This window comes from Scyliorhinus canicula, unplaced genomic scaffold, assembly GCF_902713615.1.
Source record: "Scyliorhinus canicula unplaced genomic scaffold, sScyCan1.1, whole genome shotgun sequence".
NCBI classification, from domain to species: Eukaryota; Metazoa; Chordata; class Chondrichthyes; order Carcharhiniformes; family Scyliorhinidae; genus Scyliorhinus; species Scyliorhinus canicula.
The window spans coordinates 38,468-57,226 of record NW_024055974.1 but is presented as its reverse complement, the minus strand read 5'-3'; the positions used below and the strand labels follow the sequence as shown (position 1 = coordinate 57,226).

Sequence of the window (18,759 nt, the reverse complement as noted above, 5' to 3'; positions counted from 1 at the left end):
TGAAAGGGCCTTTCATACTGCAACATTCCAGCCAAGTGAGAATTGTGAAATTGCAGGATATTAATGCCTTTATTTTGTAACCCCATATTTCATCTACTCTATCACACCAGGATTCTCCCTTAACTTGAACTATTGTTAATAATGTCACTGTGGTTTGTGTGGTCTGTCAATTGTTGAATTAATTCAATCAGGTGCTCTGTGTGCATAACTAATTGTGAACACTTAATTGGATAATAAATTGGACAATCAATTTTTCCACAGGAGTGAATGTGACTGTGAACTATCCAACTGGAAAACTATTTCCATTAATCACTCGGATTACTACAGCAGATATACATTGCTCTGACTCTGCCAGCAGGGCTGTGTGAATAATTGGATAGATATTCCAAAGAGCCAGTCGAGGTATAATGGGCCGAATGACTTTTACTTGTGCAGTATGATTTTGTAAAACAGTGAGTATTCAGAATCAGAGATGGAGAAGGAAAAAGAGGAACCAGTGACTGCGATTGAACCCAGTCAGAGTCAGCAACGTCGGAGGAGGGATGAGAGAGGAAATAGTATAAAAGCTTTAAAAACTGCATGGTCGCACAGGAGAACTTTGACAAATGGAGCATAGCAGATCACCAATTCAAAATGTATGACATTTTTAGATTAATTTATCTCAAATGGTAACAAAGTTATATTGTATTAACTGTGATGTTGCAATGGTGCGCATATTGCCCAGCAATCCCCTTGATGTGAATGTGCTCTATTCACTCCACATGAGCACAGTCCGCAGGCCTAGAGCTCTATCTGGTGCATGCGCAGTGCCATTTTGCCCGGAGCTCTGCGAGTGTGGAAGCGGCTGTTTGGGCGGGTGAGTCGGCGAGGCGGAGGGAGGAATGGAGTCGGGATTCGGGGGTGGGGAGGGAGAGGAAGCTTCATAAACGCCCGGTGAAGGCCCACGGCCGAAATAAAACCCTTCAGTTTGCAGCTGCGGGGCTTTTATCCGGATCAGGCCCAGTTCCATTGCCGCCATCTTCGTTCAGCGGGGAGCAGAGCGCATGCGCGGCCATCCTGACAGCCTTGATCACAGAATCCCTGGAGCGTAGAATGAGGCCATTCGGCCCATCACGTCTGCACCGATTCCTCGAAAGAGCAGCCTACCTCGGCCCACTCTTCACCCTATTCCCACCTGACCTGTGCAAGGACACCAGAGCAGCCGGAGGAAGCCCACGCAGAAACGAGGAGAATGTGTAAACACCACACAGTCACCCAAGGCCAGAATTGAACCCGGGTCGCTGGTGCTGTGAGACAGCAGTGCAAACCACTCTGCCACTGCGCCGGGGTTCCAGGGGCCAGGAGAGAAAATGTATGACTCATTGATTGAAAGGTCTGGTTTACAGCCACCCTCTTTAGATGCGGAAAGGTGCTGCAGGGCATACAATAATAATTTTTAAAAATTTATTGTCACAAGTAGGCGTACATTCACACCACAATGAAGTTACTGTGCAAATCTCCTTGTAGCCACATTCTAGCGCCTGTTCGGGGACATGAGGGAGAATTCAGAATATCCAATTCATTTAACAAGCACGTTTTTCAGGAAACCGGAGCACCCGTAGGAAACCCACGCAGACATGGGGAGAACGTGCAGACTCCGCACAGACAGTGGCCCAAGCCGGGAATTAAACATGGGACCCTGGCGCTGTGAAGCAATAGTGCTAGCCACCTTGCCCAACATTTCCTCTTGAAACCAACTCCCTTCTAGCCAGGAATCAGCTCGGTGAACTTTGTCTGAACTACTTCCAATTAAGTATATCTCATTTTAAGTAATTCTATACCAGGAAACAGAAGGAGGGAATGTTATAAATTGGCATCCTGGACTGACTGATGGATTTTGCAAACTTATTTTACAGGAGGTCAGAAGGAGAGTATTTACACAGCAATCTCAAATCAAGAAAAATGTTTATCTCTTGATTTAAACCACTATTGACACATGACTCTTGTAATCACCTTTCACAGTGAGCTAGAACATTTGAAGACTGCAATTTTTCTCTGATTTGAGTGCTGCTGAATTATTTCAAGCTGCAATTCCAGCAGAAGGTTTCAAATTTGAAAACTGAAATAGTTCCAGAGGTGAGTATTATTGAGCATCCATCTATAATTTAGAGTTTTTAGTGTTGTGCTTTGTTATCTGTGCTCTGGTTCCAGGGCTCTGGGGCAGGTTTGGCTCCTTCACTGTGGATCTGAATCCATGTTCACCCATTGCTCTGTTTCAACTCTTCCCTCCCTCATTACCTCTCTGCCATCCCTCATCACCTCTCTGCCATTGTCTCATGTCTTCTGCCTCTAATAGTGGATTTATTTTAACCAGTTTTGGTATTTTACTGTTATTTCTTCCAATGTGTCTGAATGAAGTTCACTGCTGCCCATCCCTTGGCTTTGTGCTGCTGATTTGCCATCTTTATCTTCCCGAGGTCAGGAATTGTTTTTCCTGCATCAAAGATCATTTTTCTTCTGCTCATCAGCTGATATTAACCATCAAATTCCGCTCCATATTTATTCTCTGTAATTGAAGATTTGAGATTACTATCTGACCAGCCATGACCTTATTAAATTGTGGAGCAGGCTTGAGGGGCTGAATGGCAACTCCATTCTGAAAAGTGATGGAATCTTGAATATTCAGGTACCAGCCTGCCCTTCTCAAAAGTGATGGAATCCTGCAGCCGTGTCTCTGTAATGGCTCTCAGATCATAGCATCGGGAGTACGGTGCACACTTTCAATCTCCTTAACTGAGGAGGATGATTCTTGCATTGGGAGCAGTTCAGAGAAGGATCACCGGGCTAATTCCTGGGATGAATGTGTTGAGTTGTGAGGAAAGCGTCTGGACTCATTGGAGTTTAGAGGTGATCATATTGAAACATAAGATTCTGAGGTAACATGATATGGGAGCTGAAGAGAGGATGTTTCCCCTCATGGGGGATTCAGGAGCTAATGGGCAGATTGTCAAAATAAAGGGTCACATTTCTGATGGAGATGATGATTAATGTCTTCCCTCAGAGGGGGGTTAGTCTTTGCAATTCTCTTCCCCAGAGAGCAGTGGAGGCTGCATCGTTAAATATATACAAGGCCCAGTTAGAGTTTTGATAGAAAAGGGAGTCGAGGGTTATGGTGACAGGAAGAAAATGAAATTTAGGGTCACAATCCGATCAGCCATGATCTTGTTAAATAGAAGAAGAGCTTTGATGGGCTGAATGGCCTACTCCTGCTCCTATTTCTTCGGATGTTATCACTTGGTTGAGAACAGGAAACTGAGTATTAATCTGTCGATCAGCGTGACTTAGCACCTTCAGAAGGATAGGGAGGGTGTATATTAGATAGAGCAGAGTGAGAATGGAGGGAGGGAGCAGAGTGAGAATGGAGGGAGGGAGCAGAGTGAGAATGGAGGGAGGGAGCAGAGTGAGAATGGAGGGAGGGAGCAGAGTGAGAATGGAGGGAGGGAGCAGAGTGAGAATGGAGGGAGGTAGAGTGAGAATGGAGGGAGGGAGGTAGAGTGAGAATGGAGGGAGGGAGGTAGAGTGAGAATGTAGGGAGGGAGCAGAGTGAGAATGGAGGGAGGGAGCAGAGTGAGAATGGAGGGAGGGAGCAGAGTGAGAATGGAGGGAGGGAGCAGAGTGAGAATGGAGGGAGGGAGCAGAGTGAGAATGGAGGGAGGGAGCAGAGTGAGAATGGAGGGAGGGAGGTAGAGTGTGTGCACCGGGGAGATGGACCATCCAAACCACCGACCAAAACTCAAGGGGGGGGGGAAATAGGACCCCCCCTCCACCCGTGTCCCCCACCACCAGCTAAATGAAAGTAATGGTAAATAACGCAAACAACCCTGGCAATAACGGTAAATACCGATGTCAAGTTGTGTATAATTCTTATGATCAAACATTAAAAGTCCCAATAAGAACATCTTTTTTTAAAAAAAAACTGTTTAATACACAATGTAACAGAGGGAGGGATTGATAGCACTGGGATGACTGTCACAGACACGGCAGCAGCATGTGATACTTGTATTGTCATTGTTATTGGTTTGGTTACTATTATTGTTTTTATATTCTGCAATGTTTTGATATTAAATGCAAAATTCCAATAATATTTTTTTTTAAAAGGAAATTTACAGTTTTTGGGGAACGAGTGAAGAAAGCATGTTCCACAGCAACTAGAATTGTCTGTTCTGAATTTCTGAGCTGTACTGACTGTAATGACATTTGTAAACTCCTTTCACAGGATATTCAAAGGGGACGATTTGCAGCAAGAAATCTCAAACCAAACTTCACATCGAGATCTGACAGTCACTCGATTCATTAGGACGGGAAAACCATCGGCTATTTTACCATCAGTGTGACTGGAAAAGCATCAAGTCACGGACAGCCGCACCATGGGGAAACCGTGGAAATGTGGGGATTGTGGGAAGGAATTCACTTTCCCATCTGCGCTGGAAACACATCGACGCAGTCACACCGGGGAGAGACCGTTCACCTGCTCCAACTGTGGGAAGAGATTTAGATCTTCGTCCAACCTGCGGACACACCAGCAAGTTCACACCGGAGAGAGACCATTCACCTGCTCCAAGTGTGGGAAAGGATTCAGAGATTCGTCCTGCCTGCTGGCACACCAGCGCGTTCACACTGGAGAGAAGCCGTTTACCTGCTCAGCGTGTGGGAAGAGATTTACTAATTCATCTGACTTGTTGAGACACCAGCGAGTTCACTCTGGGGAGAGACCATTCACCTGCTCCAATTGTGGGAAAGGATTCCGAGATTCATTCTGCCTGTTGACTCACCAGCGAGTTCATACTGGGGAGAAGCCGTTTATCTGCTCCGTGTGTAGGAAAGCATTCGGAGATGCATCAGACCTGCGAACACACCAGCAAGTTCACATCGGGGAGAAGCCATTTACTGCTCCATGTCTGGGAAAGGAATCAGAGCTTCATCCAACCTGCTGACTCACAGGGGAGTTCACTCTGGGGAGAGACCATTTACTGTGACCTGTGTATGGTAAAGGATTCTGAGATTCATCCAGCCTACTCACACACCAGTGAGTTCACAACGGGGAGAGATCATTTACCTGTTCTAACTGTGGGAAGGGATTCACTCAGTCATCCCACCTGCTGAGACACCAGCAGGTTCACAAGTTACAGGGGTTGGATTCTGCTGTTTTTGCTGCTGTGAATCACATCCATGACTGAACCATGTTCACTCTGACAGTTGGTGATGTGGGAGGTCGGAGTGTTTCCCTCTGGACTGGCCAGTCTACCAAGTTTCATTCCAGGGGACTGATTCTCTTCGAGCGAGGGCACATTTCCACTGCAATGATCTGCAAAGGCAGATATGGTACATTAATTTTATCCTGTTTAGTAAATAGTCTTTTTTCCACCACTACAGATGTCCTGTCTTTCATCCGTCCTCATTCCGAGTGTTGGCTGCTCTTTAGACAATCTTTCTCACTGATTTCTCCGCTGCTCTCACTGCCTGTCCCATCGAGAGGCCAGTCCACATTCTGATACTATCCACCCAGAACATCTTGGGCCTTCCTTGTACAGTTTCCAGGTGCCTGGCATTACCTCTTTGTTCAAACGCTCCCTTCCTGTTCACAACACATGTCCAAAATGCGTGAGCTTCCTCGATATCACTGCCTCAAACTGGTTCCTCTGAGCACCAGCTTTCTCCAGCTCCCACTCATTCATCCACTTTGCCGTCCGTGACACACGGAATATCCGTCTGAGTCCTTTCAATTCAAACACTTTTATTGGAGCCTCGTCCGGCTTCTTGATGCTGCAGCTTTCACAGCCGCACATTGTCACCGGCCACACAAGGGCTTTCAGAAGATGAATGTTCATTGTAACCCAGATGCTGCGACTGCTCCACACTCTTTAAGTGAGATCACAACACCATGACGCTTCAGTCTGGCCTGAATTTTAAAAGAAATTACAATTTAGTGTACCCCAATTCTTTTTTTTTTTCTAATTAAGGGGCAATTTAGCGTGGCCAATCCACCTACCCAGCACATCTTTGGGTTGTGGGGGTGAAACACATGCAGACATGGGGAGAATGTGCAAATTCCACACAGACAGTGACCTGGGGCTGGGATCGAACCCGGGTCCTCGGCGTCGCGAGGCAGCAGTGCTAACCACTGGGCCACCGTGCAGCCCTTTGGCTTTAATTTATTTGATGGACTCTGCATCTACTACTACTGGTAGATCTAAAATAAATACATTTGTCTCTGTTCCATTGAGTCTACAGCACAGGGCCAGGCCAGTCGGAGCAATTGGTCTGTGTCAGTATTTATGCTCCACATGAGCCTCCACCACCCATCTACATCTCCCCCATCAGCATCTCCTTCTATTCCTTTCCCTCGTGTATGTATCTAGCTTTACGTTCAATGGATTCATGCTGTTCACCTCAACCACTCGCTGTGGTAGTGAGCTCCACATTCTCACCACTCGCTGGGTAAAGAGGTTTCTACTGAAATCCCTATTGGATTATTGAACATTTTAACCATTTTTAAAGACTACCATCAGGTCACCCTTCAGCCTTCTCTTCCACCCTGGGCAAAAGCTTCTGACGATCCACTCGGTCCATGCCCCTCATAATTTGGTAGACATCTTAGGGTAGACATCTTGTAGGATCTTTGGTGTTTGCCCATAGACCCCTGACAGCGGCAGGACAAGTGAATAGGGTAGTTAAGAAGGCAGACGGGACACCTGCCTTTATCAGTCGTGGAATAGACTATTAAGAGCAGGGAGGTAATGTTGGAGCTGCAGAGGATTTTGGTTCAGCCGCAGCTGGAGGACTGTATTCAGTTCTGTTCACCGCACAATAGGAAGGAGGTTATTGCATGAGAGAGGGTGAAGAAGATTCACCAGGATGCTACTTGGAATGGAGCATTTTAACTGTGAAGAGACGCTGGATAAGATCGGGTTGTTTTCTTTGGAGCAGAGAGGCGGGGAGGGGACCTGAATAAAGTGCAAAGAAAAGTTCAGCACAGGAACAGGCTCTTCGACTCTCCAAGACTGTGCCGATCACGATGCTCTAACTACAAAAAAAAATCTTCTGTCCTGACTCGGTGCGTATCCCTCTGTTTCCTCCCTATTCATGTACCCATTCAGTTGCCTTTTAACTGTTGCTAATGTGCTACTTCCACCACATCCTCTGGCAGTGAGTTCCAGACACCCACCACTCTCTGCATGAAACACTTACCGCACACAGCTCCCTTAAACTTTCCCCCTCTCGCGTTGAAAGTGTGCCCCCTTATAACTGACACTTCCACCCTTAGAAAAAGTCTCTGACTATCCTGACTAACTTTAAATCTCCTATTTTCTAATAACTGTCTTTAAGGAAAATTAAATTTTTCTATAATGTCCCCTCAATTCTCCCAGTGATAACCCTCAGTCCATCTTCCAATTCAACGAATGTCTCGAAAACCCAAATAACCTCATATATTTTAATGTTTAAAATGGGAAGTGAGGTGAATGTAATGCTGAGGCCGGCAGCAATCTGTGTGGGTGTTCTTGATGTTGTCAGAGTGAGTTCACCCTCACAGGCAGGAAGACTGTTCATGGTGATAACATGAAACTGACGCCTGCTGTTTCATTCTCAGGTAACACAACTTCCTGTTTCTCTGCTGCCGGTTCCAAACCGCACATCTCACTTCTGAGCAGAAAATAAATCCAGGGACCACAATCTGGTGAGAATATCTGTCAGTGCGGCCTATATCTGTCCACAGAGTCAGGGCAGAGCCACACAGATCACATTGTGGTGACATTTACAAATGAGCCGGTTATTTCTGTTCAGAGTCTCCATTCCCGGACAGAACCGGCTGTGTTTGTGGATCAGTCACTGAGTTCCCTCTGCTCTCTGTAGCTGGGAACTGATAACCTGCTCCCTTATATTTTATATCATTCTTTCTGTGTTACTTGTTTCCTCTATTTCTCAGCTTTTATCTCTCGCCACCTCGTCTTTCTGTTTTTTAAAATCTCCGTCTGTCTCTCTCCTTTCCTCCATATCTCTCTCAATCTCTGTGTGTCCCTATTTAATAGAGGTGTTCAAATCATGATGGGTTTTTGATCAATTAAAGAAGGAAAAAGTGGGAGAAAAACAGTAAATGTTGGAAAAACTCAGCCGTTCTGGCAGCATCGGTATTGAGAGAAACAGAGTTAACGTTTTGAGTCCTTGTGACTCAGAGCAGGAGAAACATCAATTGTCCCTCTGAGATCAGGGAAGGTGAAGAATAGAGGTGTTTAAAATGAGGAAGGATTTCTGATAGTGTCGATGGGGAGAAACTGTTTCCCAAGAGCAGGAGGGTTTGGAACCAGAGGACACAGAGATTTAAGATATTTGACAACAGAACCCAAGGGGGTGATGATGAGAATCTGGAATTCACATTGACAGGCTGTTGGAAGCAGATTTAACAGTAACTTTCAAAGGGAATTGGATAAACACTAGTAGAGGGTAAATTGGCAGTGTTATGGTGAATGGGATGAATTGAACAGTTCACTCATAGAATCCCTACAGTGCAAAGGATGCCATTCGGCCCATTTAATTTGCACTCTATCTAGGCCCAATCCTCCATCCTATCCCCATAACCCCATCTAACCTACACATTCCCGTACCAGCCTCCCCGGACAGGCGCCGGAATGTGGCGACTAGGGGCTTTTCACAGTAACTTCATTGAAGCCTACTCGTGACAATAAGCGATTTTCATTTCATTTTTCATTCTTGGACACGAGGAGGAAATTGATCATGGCCAATCCACCTAACCTGCATATCTTTGGACTGTGGGAGGAAACCAGAGCACCCGGAGGAAACCCATGCAGACTCCACACAGTCACCCACGGCTGGAATTGAACCAGGGTCTGTGGAACTGTGGGACGATGTCCATTGTGACATTCTTAATTTTCCACTCCTGCGGTTTTCACATTTGATGTTTTCAATCACAATGTTTCTCAAAGAGAAGATTAAAACATTTTTTATGAGTTGTCCGATATATTCCTGTATGACTGTGTAACTCGAGCACCATGAGAAGGAACTGAATATTTCCAGTTCCTCTACAGATGCATCGCAGATACCAGAAATCTCTGGAGCTCCCCAAGGGGAGCTCTCCCCTTGGATAGAACAGCTCTGTCAGGTGGAGTCAGTCATTTGTGTCTCAGTCATGATGTTTCCATTCCTATTTTATCACACATCTCCCAGTGACACTGACTATAACACAGAAACATCAAATTATCATTGCTACCTTGCATCTTGCCCCCCTATTATTGTCGAATGATAAGTGACAGAGTAACACACACCAGAATTGGAATATCAGATCGGTTGTTGTCTAATAATAACAGGGACACAGTAACACACACCAGAATTGGAATAAGACAGGTTATTGTCTAATGATAACAGTGACAGAGGAACACATACCAGAATTGGAATAAAACAGGCAGGTTATTGTCTAATGGTAACATTGACAGAGTAATGGAGCTACACACGGTGTCACAATGATTATCACTGTTGCCTCATAGTGTCAGGAACTTGGGTTTCATTCTTCCCATGTCAGCATGGATTTCCTCCATATGCTCTGGTTTCCTCCCACAGTCCAAAGATGTTTATTATTAAATTAGCTAGGCTATATAGTCCCCGGGAGGGGTCCAGAGATAGGGTGGGGGATTGGGTGCTCTTTCAGAGGGTCAGTCCAGACTCAATGGGCTGAATGGCCTCCTGCATTGTAGGGATTCTATGAGTCAACATTGGATCCACTCACAAACTGCAGCCTGACTTATTCTTGGAACAAACCGTGTTTGTTACTCTCAAAGTGAGTGAATCCTTTGCTGTTTCCCCTCTGGGCCCCATCTCCACTATTATTGTCTGATTGTCCCACTGAGACTCTCACTGTTATTATTGGACAATCAGCCAGTCAGTCTGAGCTTGTGGCCGCTCTCACCATCTGCAACCGTCACAATGCCCGTGTGATTGACGGCAGCTCCCGACCAATAGGAAGAGGAGGGGTGGGGCTGGAGGACCGACAGGGAGCGGCTGGTTCTCCAACCAATCGGAGTGAATGAGGGGCGGAGCCCGCTGTGATTGAAGATGCGCAGTGTGGGTAATGGCGAAGCAGAAGGGCGTCGTCTTCAGATCTGAAATTGGTAAGAGGCGTTTAACAATATTGAGGGAGCGAGAGATCGCGGGGGTGGGCGGAAATGTTATGTCAAGCTGTTGTGAGGCGCAATACTCGGAAAACAGCTTACTGGACCCAGTTTGTACCGACCGGAGCTGCAGCTCATATTCGGCTCTGGTTAACGGCCGCCATCTTTATTGGATGTGCATCAGGGCGCATGGGCGTTTCTCATCTTTGTCGGGGCGATGTTTCAATGAGTGGGAGGAGCTTGTTCCCCATTGTTCAGAATGGAGACAACTTGTCCATCAAACTGGATTAGTCTTTGACTCCCGATGTCTTATTGATGATGCAAAGCGGTGGCAGAGATGGAAAGAAAAGGAAGCCAATCCTGCTCTCCGGATTTCACTGTCACATTAGACATTCTGTCCCATGTGTCCAAAGCTCTTTTGATTGATTGATTTATTGTCACATGTACCGAAGTACAGTGAAAAGTATTTTTTCTGCGGCCGAGGAACGTACACAGTACGTACATAGTAGACACAAGAATAATCAACAGGAAACATTGACAAATGGTACATCGACAAACAGTGAGTGATTGGTTACAGTGCGGAACAAGGGGCCAAACAAAGCAAATACATAAGCAAGAGCAGCATAGGGCATCAGGAATAGCGTACTTACAGGAAACAGGTCGGTCTGAATGGGGGAGTTGTTGAGGAATCTTGTAGCTGTGGGGAAGAAGCTGTTCCTATGTTTGGATGTGCGGGTCTTCAGACTTCTGTACCTTCTGCCTGATGGAAGGGCCTGGACGAAGGCAATGCCTGGGTGGGAGGGGTCTCAGATAATGCTGTCTGCCTTCCTGAGGCAGCGAGAGGTGTATACAGAATCAATGTGGGGGTGGCAAGTTTGTGTGATGTGTTGGGCTGAGTTCACCACAGTCTGCAGTTTCTTGTGATCTTTGACTGAGTAGTTGCAGTACCCGGCTGTGATGCAGCCGGACAGGATGCTCTCTATCACACATCTGTAGAAATTTGTGAGAGTCGATGCAGACGTGCCAAATTTCTTTAGCTTCCGCAGGAAGTAGAGACGTTGTTGGGCTTTCTTGACTGTTGCAACAACGTGAGTGGACGAGGACAGACTGTGGGTGATGGTGACCTCCAGGAACTTAAAGCTATCGACCATTTTCACTTCGGAGCCTTGATGTAGATGGGAGAGTGTGTTGTGCTGCGCTTCCTGAAGTTGATGATCAGTTCCTTGGTCTTTCCAACAGTTAGGGAGAGGTTGTTTTCGGTACATCATGCAACCAAGTGATTTATGTCTCTCCTGTAGTCTGATTTGTCGTTGTTTGAGATGCGGCTCACCACAGTCATATGATCTGCAAACTTCGATTGAGTTGGAGTTAAATCTTGCCACACCGTCATGGGTGTATAGGGAGTACAGTAGAGGACTGATCACACATCCTTGCGGGTGTTGAGGACTATGGTGGAGGAGGTGCTGTTGCCTATCCTGACAGATTGTGGTCCGTTGGTGAGGAAGTCGAGGCTCCAGCTGCACAGGGAAGGGTCAAGTTCAAGATTGCGGACTTTGGTTATTAGTCTTGTTGGGATAATGGTGTTGAAGCTCTGCGGCTTCTTTTACAGGGGATTAGAAGTGGAGGATTTGCACACAGCAAACTAACCAGGAGAAATGTTTATCTTTCCTGAATTTCATTTCTGGACTGACAGTGATGCCTTTGTAAACTTCTTTCACAGGGGCTTAGAAAGGGATTCGCAGACAGGAAACTCACAACCAATATTCACATCAAATTCTGACAGCACCATTCGCGTTATCAGGACCTGGAGATTATCGACCTTTGTGTGTAAGCATTGAGTTCAGATCATTACCACTCACTGTGTAAAATTTCTTCCTCCTATCTCCCTTGTAGATCTTGCTCAAAATCTTAAATCTGTGTCCCATAATCCTTTTATACTCTACTGATGGGAACAGATTTCTTTATCTTTTGCCGGGTTTGCTGTTGTCATTTCCGATGCTTGGGTCGATGCCGGGTGGTCCGTCCAGATTTCATTCCATTTTTGTTCTTGTAGTGGTTGAATGGGCTTGGACCAGTCCATTTAGGATCCAGTACACAATTTGCCCCAAGAATCAATTGATGTGTATCCAGGTCTGGAATGGATCTCAACAATTTATTTACAAATGACACATCGTCCCAGTTAGGGGCTTAGCCATTCATCAGCACCCAGAGACCCACTGACCACCTCGTATCTCCCATTAGTGTCCGCAATGATCCCAGTGACTGAAAGAGGGGCCGGTTAATTGATTAGAATTGCAGCACCTCAAACCCTTAGTCAAAGCCCGAGTGAAACACTTGGCTCCCCGCTCCGCAGTCCGGTCTGATCTCAAACCCTTAGTCAAAGCCCGAGTGAAACACTTGGCTCCCCGCTCCGCAGTCCGGTCTGATCTCAAACCCTTAGTCAAAGCCCGAGTGAAACACTTGGCTCACCGCTCCGCAGTCCAGTCTGATCTCTAACCCGCAAGTGACTCTCCTGCAAGGACACCACACCAGCAGTTAGATTCTTTAGGTGAGCAAAAACCCTCCACCTCTTCACTGGTCCTTCACTGGTCCAACCAATATGCTTACGCTCCAGGTGACCAGCTGAATCAGGGGTGTGTCACCCTCCCGCCACACCCTCGTCCCCCATCACGGAATCAGCCATGAGGAATTATCCAGTAAATCTTCAAAATGTACAGGCCAAGAGTCCACCCAAGATGGCTGCCTCACACGCACCCATACACTCGCAGAGTAAAACACAAACAGCTCTTTAGTCATCAGGTAGCTCACCCGTCTTCCTACACCCCCCCCCCCCCCCCCCCATATATCTACAGATTTTATCACAATATCAAAAACTATATAGAGGATATCACAACACCCACTGTAAACGTAGATCTTGTCCAATACAGATAACTGGACCCCAGTCCATGCTTTACAATGTTTGCCTCCTCCGGTCTATCAAAATGGAAGTCTTTGGACTCGTATGTGAGCTGCAGCTTTGCCGGGTATACCGCCCCAAATCAAACTCCTTTCTTACACAGAGCAGCCTGAACCTTATTAAAGGCCACTCGCTTCCTCACCAGCTCGGCTCCCACATCCTGGTAAATCCTCACTCGGATAACTGATTGAATCCCTTCCCACACTCAGAACAGGTGAATGGTCTGTCGCCGGTATGACTATGGTGATGAATCTCCAGCGCACATGGGGAGCTAAATCCCTTCCCATTGTCCCCACATTTCCACTGTTTCAACATGCTGCTGGTGTCCTTGTCCCTTTCCACGTTTGACGATTAGTTTCTGTCTTGTCCCCACAGAGAGCATGTGTACATGGTCTCTCCCCGCTCTGGATGGTGTGATGTTTTTTTCAGACTGTAACTGGTAAGAGCTCTTTCCACAGGCAGTTCACTGGAACACTCTCACTCGAGTGTGTATCGGGTATTTTTCAGTCACACTGATCATGAAAATCTTTTCCTGCAGAAAGACCAGACAAACATTTTTCTGAAATAAAAGCAAATTACTGCGGATGCTGGAATCTGAAACAAAAGAGAAAATGCTGGAAAACCTCAGCAGGTCTGACAGCATCTGTAGGGAGAGAAAAGAGCTAACGTTTCGAGTCCGATGACTCTTGTCAAAGCTCAAACATTTCTCTTTCCACATTCACGGGCCAATGATATTCAGGTCCTGATGAATGGAGTGACTCTGTTAAATCTTTATGTGAAGTTTGATTTGAGTTTCCATCTGTAAATCCTCCCCTTGTAATATCCTGTAAAAGGAGTTTATAAAGTCATCACTAGGGGCAGGCACGGTGGCTCAGTGGTTAGCCGAGGACCCGGGTTTGATCCCGGTTCTGGGTCACTGTCTGTATGGAGTTTGCACATTCTCCCCATGACTGCGTGGGTCCAAAAAGATGTGCAGGGTAGGTGCATTGGCCACGCTAAAATTACTCTTTAATTGGGGTAAAAAAAGAAATGGGTACTCTAAATTTATGTTTTTTGTAATTAAAAAAAATAAATAAAAGTCATCACGATCAGTACACAATAGAAATTCTGAACAGACAATTCTAGTTTCTCTGGAACATTTTTTCTCGTCCCACACACTCTCCCTCCTCCCTGGGCTGAAATCCAAACCCATCTCACCATCTGCACCATATCTTTCCTCCACTCGCAGTTTTCTCCCTCCCTCTCCTCTGCCTGGGTTCAGTTCTTCAGCTCCTGTCTGCAGACTGACAATAAAATCAATTAAACCACGCTAAATTGCCCCTTAATTGGGGGGAAAAAAATTTCCATGAAGATTCGCGGCTTCACAAAGTGGTTCCAACTCCTCACTCCCATCTTCTTAACACAGGCATTGTCAAAGTCGAGGGCGCGACCCGTGTGTGGGTCACGGGCAGATGTCGGGAGGGTCACGGAGCCGTCAGTCGCGGCGCTCCCGATCGCGCAAATCCGCATGAAGCAGCCGGCTTTTAATAATACCGGCTTCAAGCAGCCTTCAAAATGGCCACGAACGTATTTTAAAAATGCGGCCGCACTGCGCATGTGTGCCTGCTCATCGGTGCGCATGCTCAAGAGTTTTGCGCATGCGCAGTGCGGCCGCATTTTCTGAAATCTAGTCGCAGCCTTTTTGAAGGCCGCAGCAGCCGGCATTGTTAAAAGCTGGCTGCAGAAAGTTCGGGGGGAATGATGTGATTGGTTGCTTTCTGAACTTTGAAGTCTCTTACTCCAAGAATGGTGAGAGATCCAACGATGGTTTCACCACAGCTGTAACTACAACAAAGAGATGTCAACGTTTTTAATCTTAATTTTTAAACATTCCAAAACAAAGTGCCTGCAGGTCGTATTTGGAAGCTTTATCAATTAATTGATTGATTTTTAAGTGTCTTTTTATTTTTTTACGTTTTTAATTGTAATGTTTCGGTGAAATGTGGTGAACCTCCAATTTGTAGAGGATGTAAACATTTTTTTCTGTTAAACTTTATCAAATAAACCCCCTCCCCCTGAACTTGTAAAAAAAAATCCGGCTGTTGCCCGCAAATTTGTGCAATCGGAGTCGCAGAAGATTTTAAAAAAAAATGTCTGTAATCTTCCTGCCTGAAGGGAGGCAGAGAGCAGGTCACACACCCTGAACATTGACATCACGTGCTTTGGGCGCGATTGCGATTCCTCCATGTTGTCAGCAGCAAACAAGATAAGAGGAAATAGTGGGTCACGAAGGTCAGCCGGCTTCGGCTGCGAAGGTCGGCCGGTGTAGGTCACGAAGATCGGCCGGGTTGGATCCCGAAGGTTGGCCGGTTGTAAAAATGGGTCCCCGGAAGAAAAAGTTTGAACAATATTGCCTTAACAGGTTGACACATTTATTTGACTGACGAAAAGCATGGTGCTTAGCACTGCTGCCTCACGGCGCCAAGGACCCGAGTTCGATCCCGGCCCCGGGTCACTGTCCGTGTGGAGTTTGCACATTCTCCGTGTTTCTGCATGGGTCTCAGCTCCACAACCCAAAGATGTACAGGGCAGACGGATTTGCCACGCTAAATTGCACCTTAATTACTGTAAATTTATTTCAAAAAAGTTCACTAAGTTCCTAATGTTCACAATTAAAGGGGTGGGTTCCCCAGGAGATGGCTGACATTTAAGGATGATTAAATGAATAATGAACAGAGATATGTCTTGTGTTGTTACATGATACTGATTGGATATACTATTTACAGTTTATAATAAAGTAGAACATAGAACAGTACAGCACAGAACAGGCCCTTCGGCCCTCGATGTTGTGCCGAGCCATGATCACCCTACTCAAACCCACGTATCCACCCTATACCCGTAACCCAACAACCCCCCTCAACCTTACTTTTTAGGACACTACGGGCAATTTAGCATGGCCAATCCACCTAACCCGCACATCTTTGGACTGTGGGAGGAAACCGGAGCACCCGGAGGAAACCCACGCACACACGGGGAGGACGTGCAGACTCCGCACAGACAGTGACCCAGCCGGGAATCGAACCTGGGACTGTGGAGCTGTGAAGCATTTATGCTAACCACCATGCTACCGTGCTGCCCGTATTAAGTAAATGTATTATTATTTCTTGTCTTGTAATACAACACTGTAGCTACGTTATAGATTTCCAGTCATCATTGCTCCGATTCTAATCTCTGTGTCCTGGTCAGGAAGCAGTGAGCTGAGCTTGGATCTGTCAATCAACATGAATCAGCACCTTCAGGAGAATTGGGAGGGTGAATATTAGATACAGCAGAGTGAGAATGGAGGGAGATTGTGTGGGATGGAGATTTACAGCTTTTGGAGAACGAGAGAGGAACTCGAATTGTCAGCTCTGAATTTCTATCCTGTACTGACCGCTGACTTTTGTAAATTGTTTTTAAAGGATATTGGAAGAGGAGGAATTATTGACAGAAATCTTAAACATCACGTCTCGATGTGACAAACTCACTCAATTCCTTCTGATCTGAATATCATCGGCGAGAAGGAGAAATGTTAGTCCAATCTGTCGGCTTCAAAAGATTTTAAATGTGAGCGTGACTGGAAAAGTACTGAGACCCACACAACACGCACCTGAGTGAGCTGACTGTGGAAAGAGCTTAAACGGTTACACAGCCTGAAAAAACATCACACCATTCACAGTGAGGAGACAAGGTGCACACATTCTGTGTGTAGATAAGGCTTCCACTGATTGTCCAACCTGGAGAGACACGAGGAGATCCAAAACATGGAAAAACCATCGATATGCGGGGACTCTGGGAAGGGATACAGAGTCCCATCAGAGCTGGAGACTCATCGACGCAGTCACACTGGGGAGAGGCCGTTCACCTGCTCTCAGTGTGGGCAGGGATTTACTCAGTTATCCAGCCTGCAGAGACATCAGCAAATTCACACTGGGGAGAGACTATTCACCTGCTCCGTGTGTGGGAAGGGATTCACTCAGTTATCCAGTCTGCAGACGCACCAACGAGTTCACACTGGCGAGAGGCCGTTCACCTGCTCTCAGTGTGGGAAGGGATTCATTGATTCATCCACCCTGCGGAGACATCAGCGAGTTCACACTGGGGAAAGGCCGTTCATCTGCTCTCAGTGTGGGAAGGGATTCATTAATTCATGTAACCTGTGGAAACATCAGCAAATTCACACTGGGGAGAGACCGTTCACCTGCTGTCAGTGTGGGAAGGGATTCATACAGTTATCCACCCTGCAGAGACATCAGCGAGTTCACGCTGGGGAGAGGCCATTCACCTGCTCTCATTGTGGGAAGGGATTCATTGATTCATCCACCTTGCTGAGACATCAGCGAATTCACACTGGGGAGAGGCCATTCACCTGCTCTCAGTGTGGGAAGGGATTCATTGATTCATCCACCTTGCTGAGACATCAGCGAGTTCACACTGGGGAGAGGCCATTCACCTGCTCTCAGTGTGGGAAGGGATTCACTCAGTTATCCAGTCTGCAGACACACCAGCGAGTTCACACTGGGGAGAGGCCATTCACCTGCTCTCAGTGTGGGAAGGGATTCACACAGTTAACCAACCTGCAGACACACCAACGAGTTCACACTGGGGAGAGGCCATTCACCTGCCCTCAGTGTGGGGAGGGATTCATTCATTCATCCAACCTGCAGTCACACCAGCGAGTTCACACTGGGGAGAGACCTTTCACCTGCTCTCAGTGTGGGAAGGGATTCACTTGGTTGTCCAGTCTGCAGAGACATCAGCGAGTTCACACTGGGGAGAGACCATTCACCTGCTCTCAGTGTGGGAAGGGATTCATTCATTCATCCAACCTGCGGAGACACCAGCGAATTCACACTGGGGAGAAACCATTCACCTGTTCTTAGTGTGGGAAGGGATTACATAGAAAATAGGAGCAGGAAGAGACTATTTTGCCCTTGGCACCTGCTCTGCCATTCATTATGATCATGGTTTATCAGCCAACTCAATAGCTAATCCCACTTTCCGTCGATATCCTTTGATTCCCTTAACCCTAAGTGCTATATCTAACTGCTTCCTGAAAACATACAATGTATTGGCCTCAACTATTTCCTGTGGTAACAAATTCCACAGACTCACCACTCTGGTTGAAGATATTTCTCCTCATCTCTATCCTAAATGGTCTACCCCGTATCCTCAGAGTGTGAACCCTGGTTCCCACCATCAGGATAATCTTTCCTGCATCTACTCTGTTAAGTCTTGTTATAATATTATAGGTTTCTATGAGATCCCCATTCTTCTGAACGCCAGCGAATACAATCCTAACTGATACACTCTCTCATACGTCAGTCATACCATCCCAATGAATCAGTCTAGGAAATTATTGCTGCACTCCCTCTAGAGCAAGAACATCCTTCCTCAGAGACCAAAACTGCTCATAATATTCCAGGTATGGTCTCGCCAAGGCCCTTTAGATTGCAGCAAGATATCCCTGCTCCTGTACTCTAATCTGCTCACAATGAAGGCTAGCATACCATTTGCCTTCTTTGCCACCTGCTGGAGCTGCTGCTTTCCTTCAGTGACGTGTATGAGGATACCCAGGTCTTGTTGCACATTCCCCTCCTAATCTATGGCTGTTCAGATAATTGTCTG

At 46.4% G+C, this 18,759-nt stretch overlaps 1 protein-coding gene and 1 long non-coding RNA gene across 6 annotated transcripts; both read left to right on the top strand.

Annotated features, from left to right (window-relative positions):
• The first annotated feature begins 817 nt into the window (after positions 1 to 817).
• Positions 818 to 4,588, top strand: LOC119961396. Of its 2 annotated transcripts, none has more exons than XR_005459651.1 (3): positions 818 to 856; positions 2,002 to 2,115; positions 4,256 to 4,588. It is a non-coding gene; the product is annotated as an uncharacterized LOC119961396 (long non-coding RNA). The 2 variants fall into 2 exon arrangements; XR_005459652.1 differs by having other exon boundaries at positions 837 to 856; positions 1,896 to 2,115.
• Positions 4,589 to 10,117: 5,529 nt separating this feature from the next.
• LOC119961395 (zinc finger protein 229-like) lies at positions 10,118 to 18,246 on the top strand. Of its 4 annotated transcripts, none has more exons than XR_005459650.1 (2): positions 10,118 to 10,157; positions 11,878 to 11,891. XR_005459650.1 is itself a non-coding variant. In XM_038788786.1 (2 exons), the coding sequence occupies exon 2, from the start codon at positions 16,896 to 16,898 to the stop codon at positions 18,012 to 18,014; it is 1,119 nt and encodes a 372-aa protein (XP_038644714.1). In that variant the 5' UTR covers positions 10,118 to 10,157; positions 16,554 to 16,895; the 3' UTR covers positions 18,015 to 18,246. The 4 variants fall into 4 exon arrangements, 3 of the variants coding, with proteins under 3 accessions (XP_038644714.1, XP_038644715.1, XP_038644713.1); XM_038788786.1 differs by lacking the exon at positions 11,878 to 11,891 and adding an exon at positions 16,554 to 18,246; XM_038788787.1 differs by lacking the exons at positions 10,118 to 10,157; positions 11,878 to 11,891 and adding exons at positions 11,948 to 11,984; positions 16,554 to 18,246.
• The last annotated feature ends 513 nt before the right edge of the window (positions 18,247 to 18,759 follow it).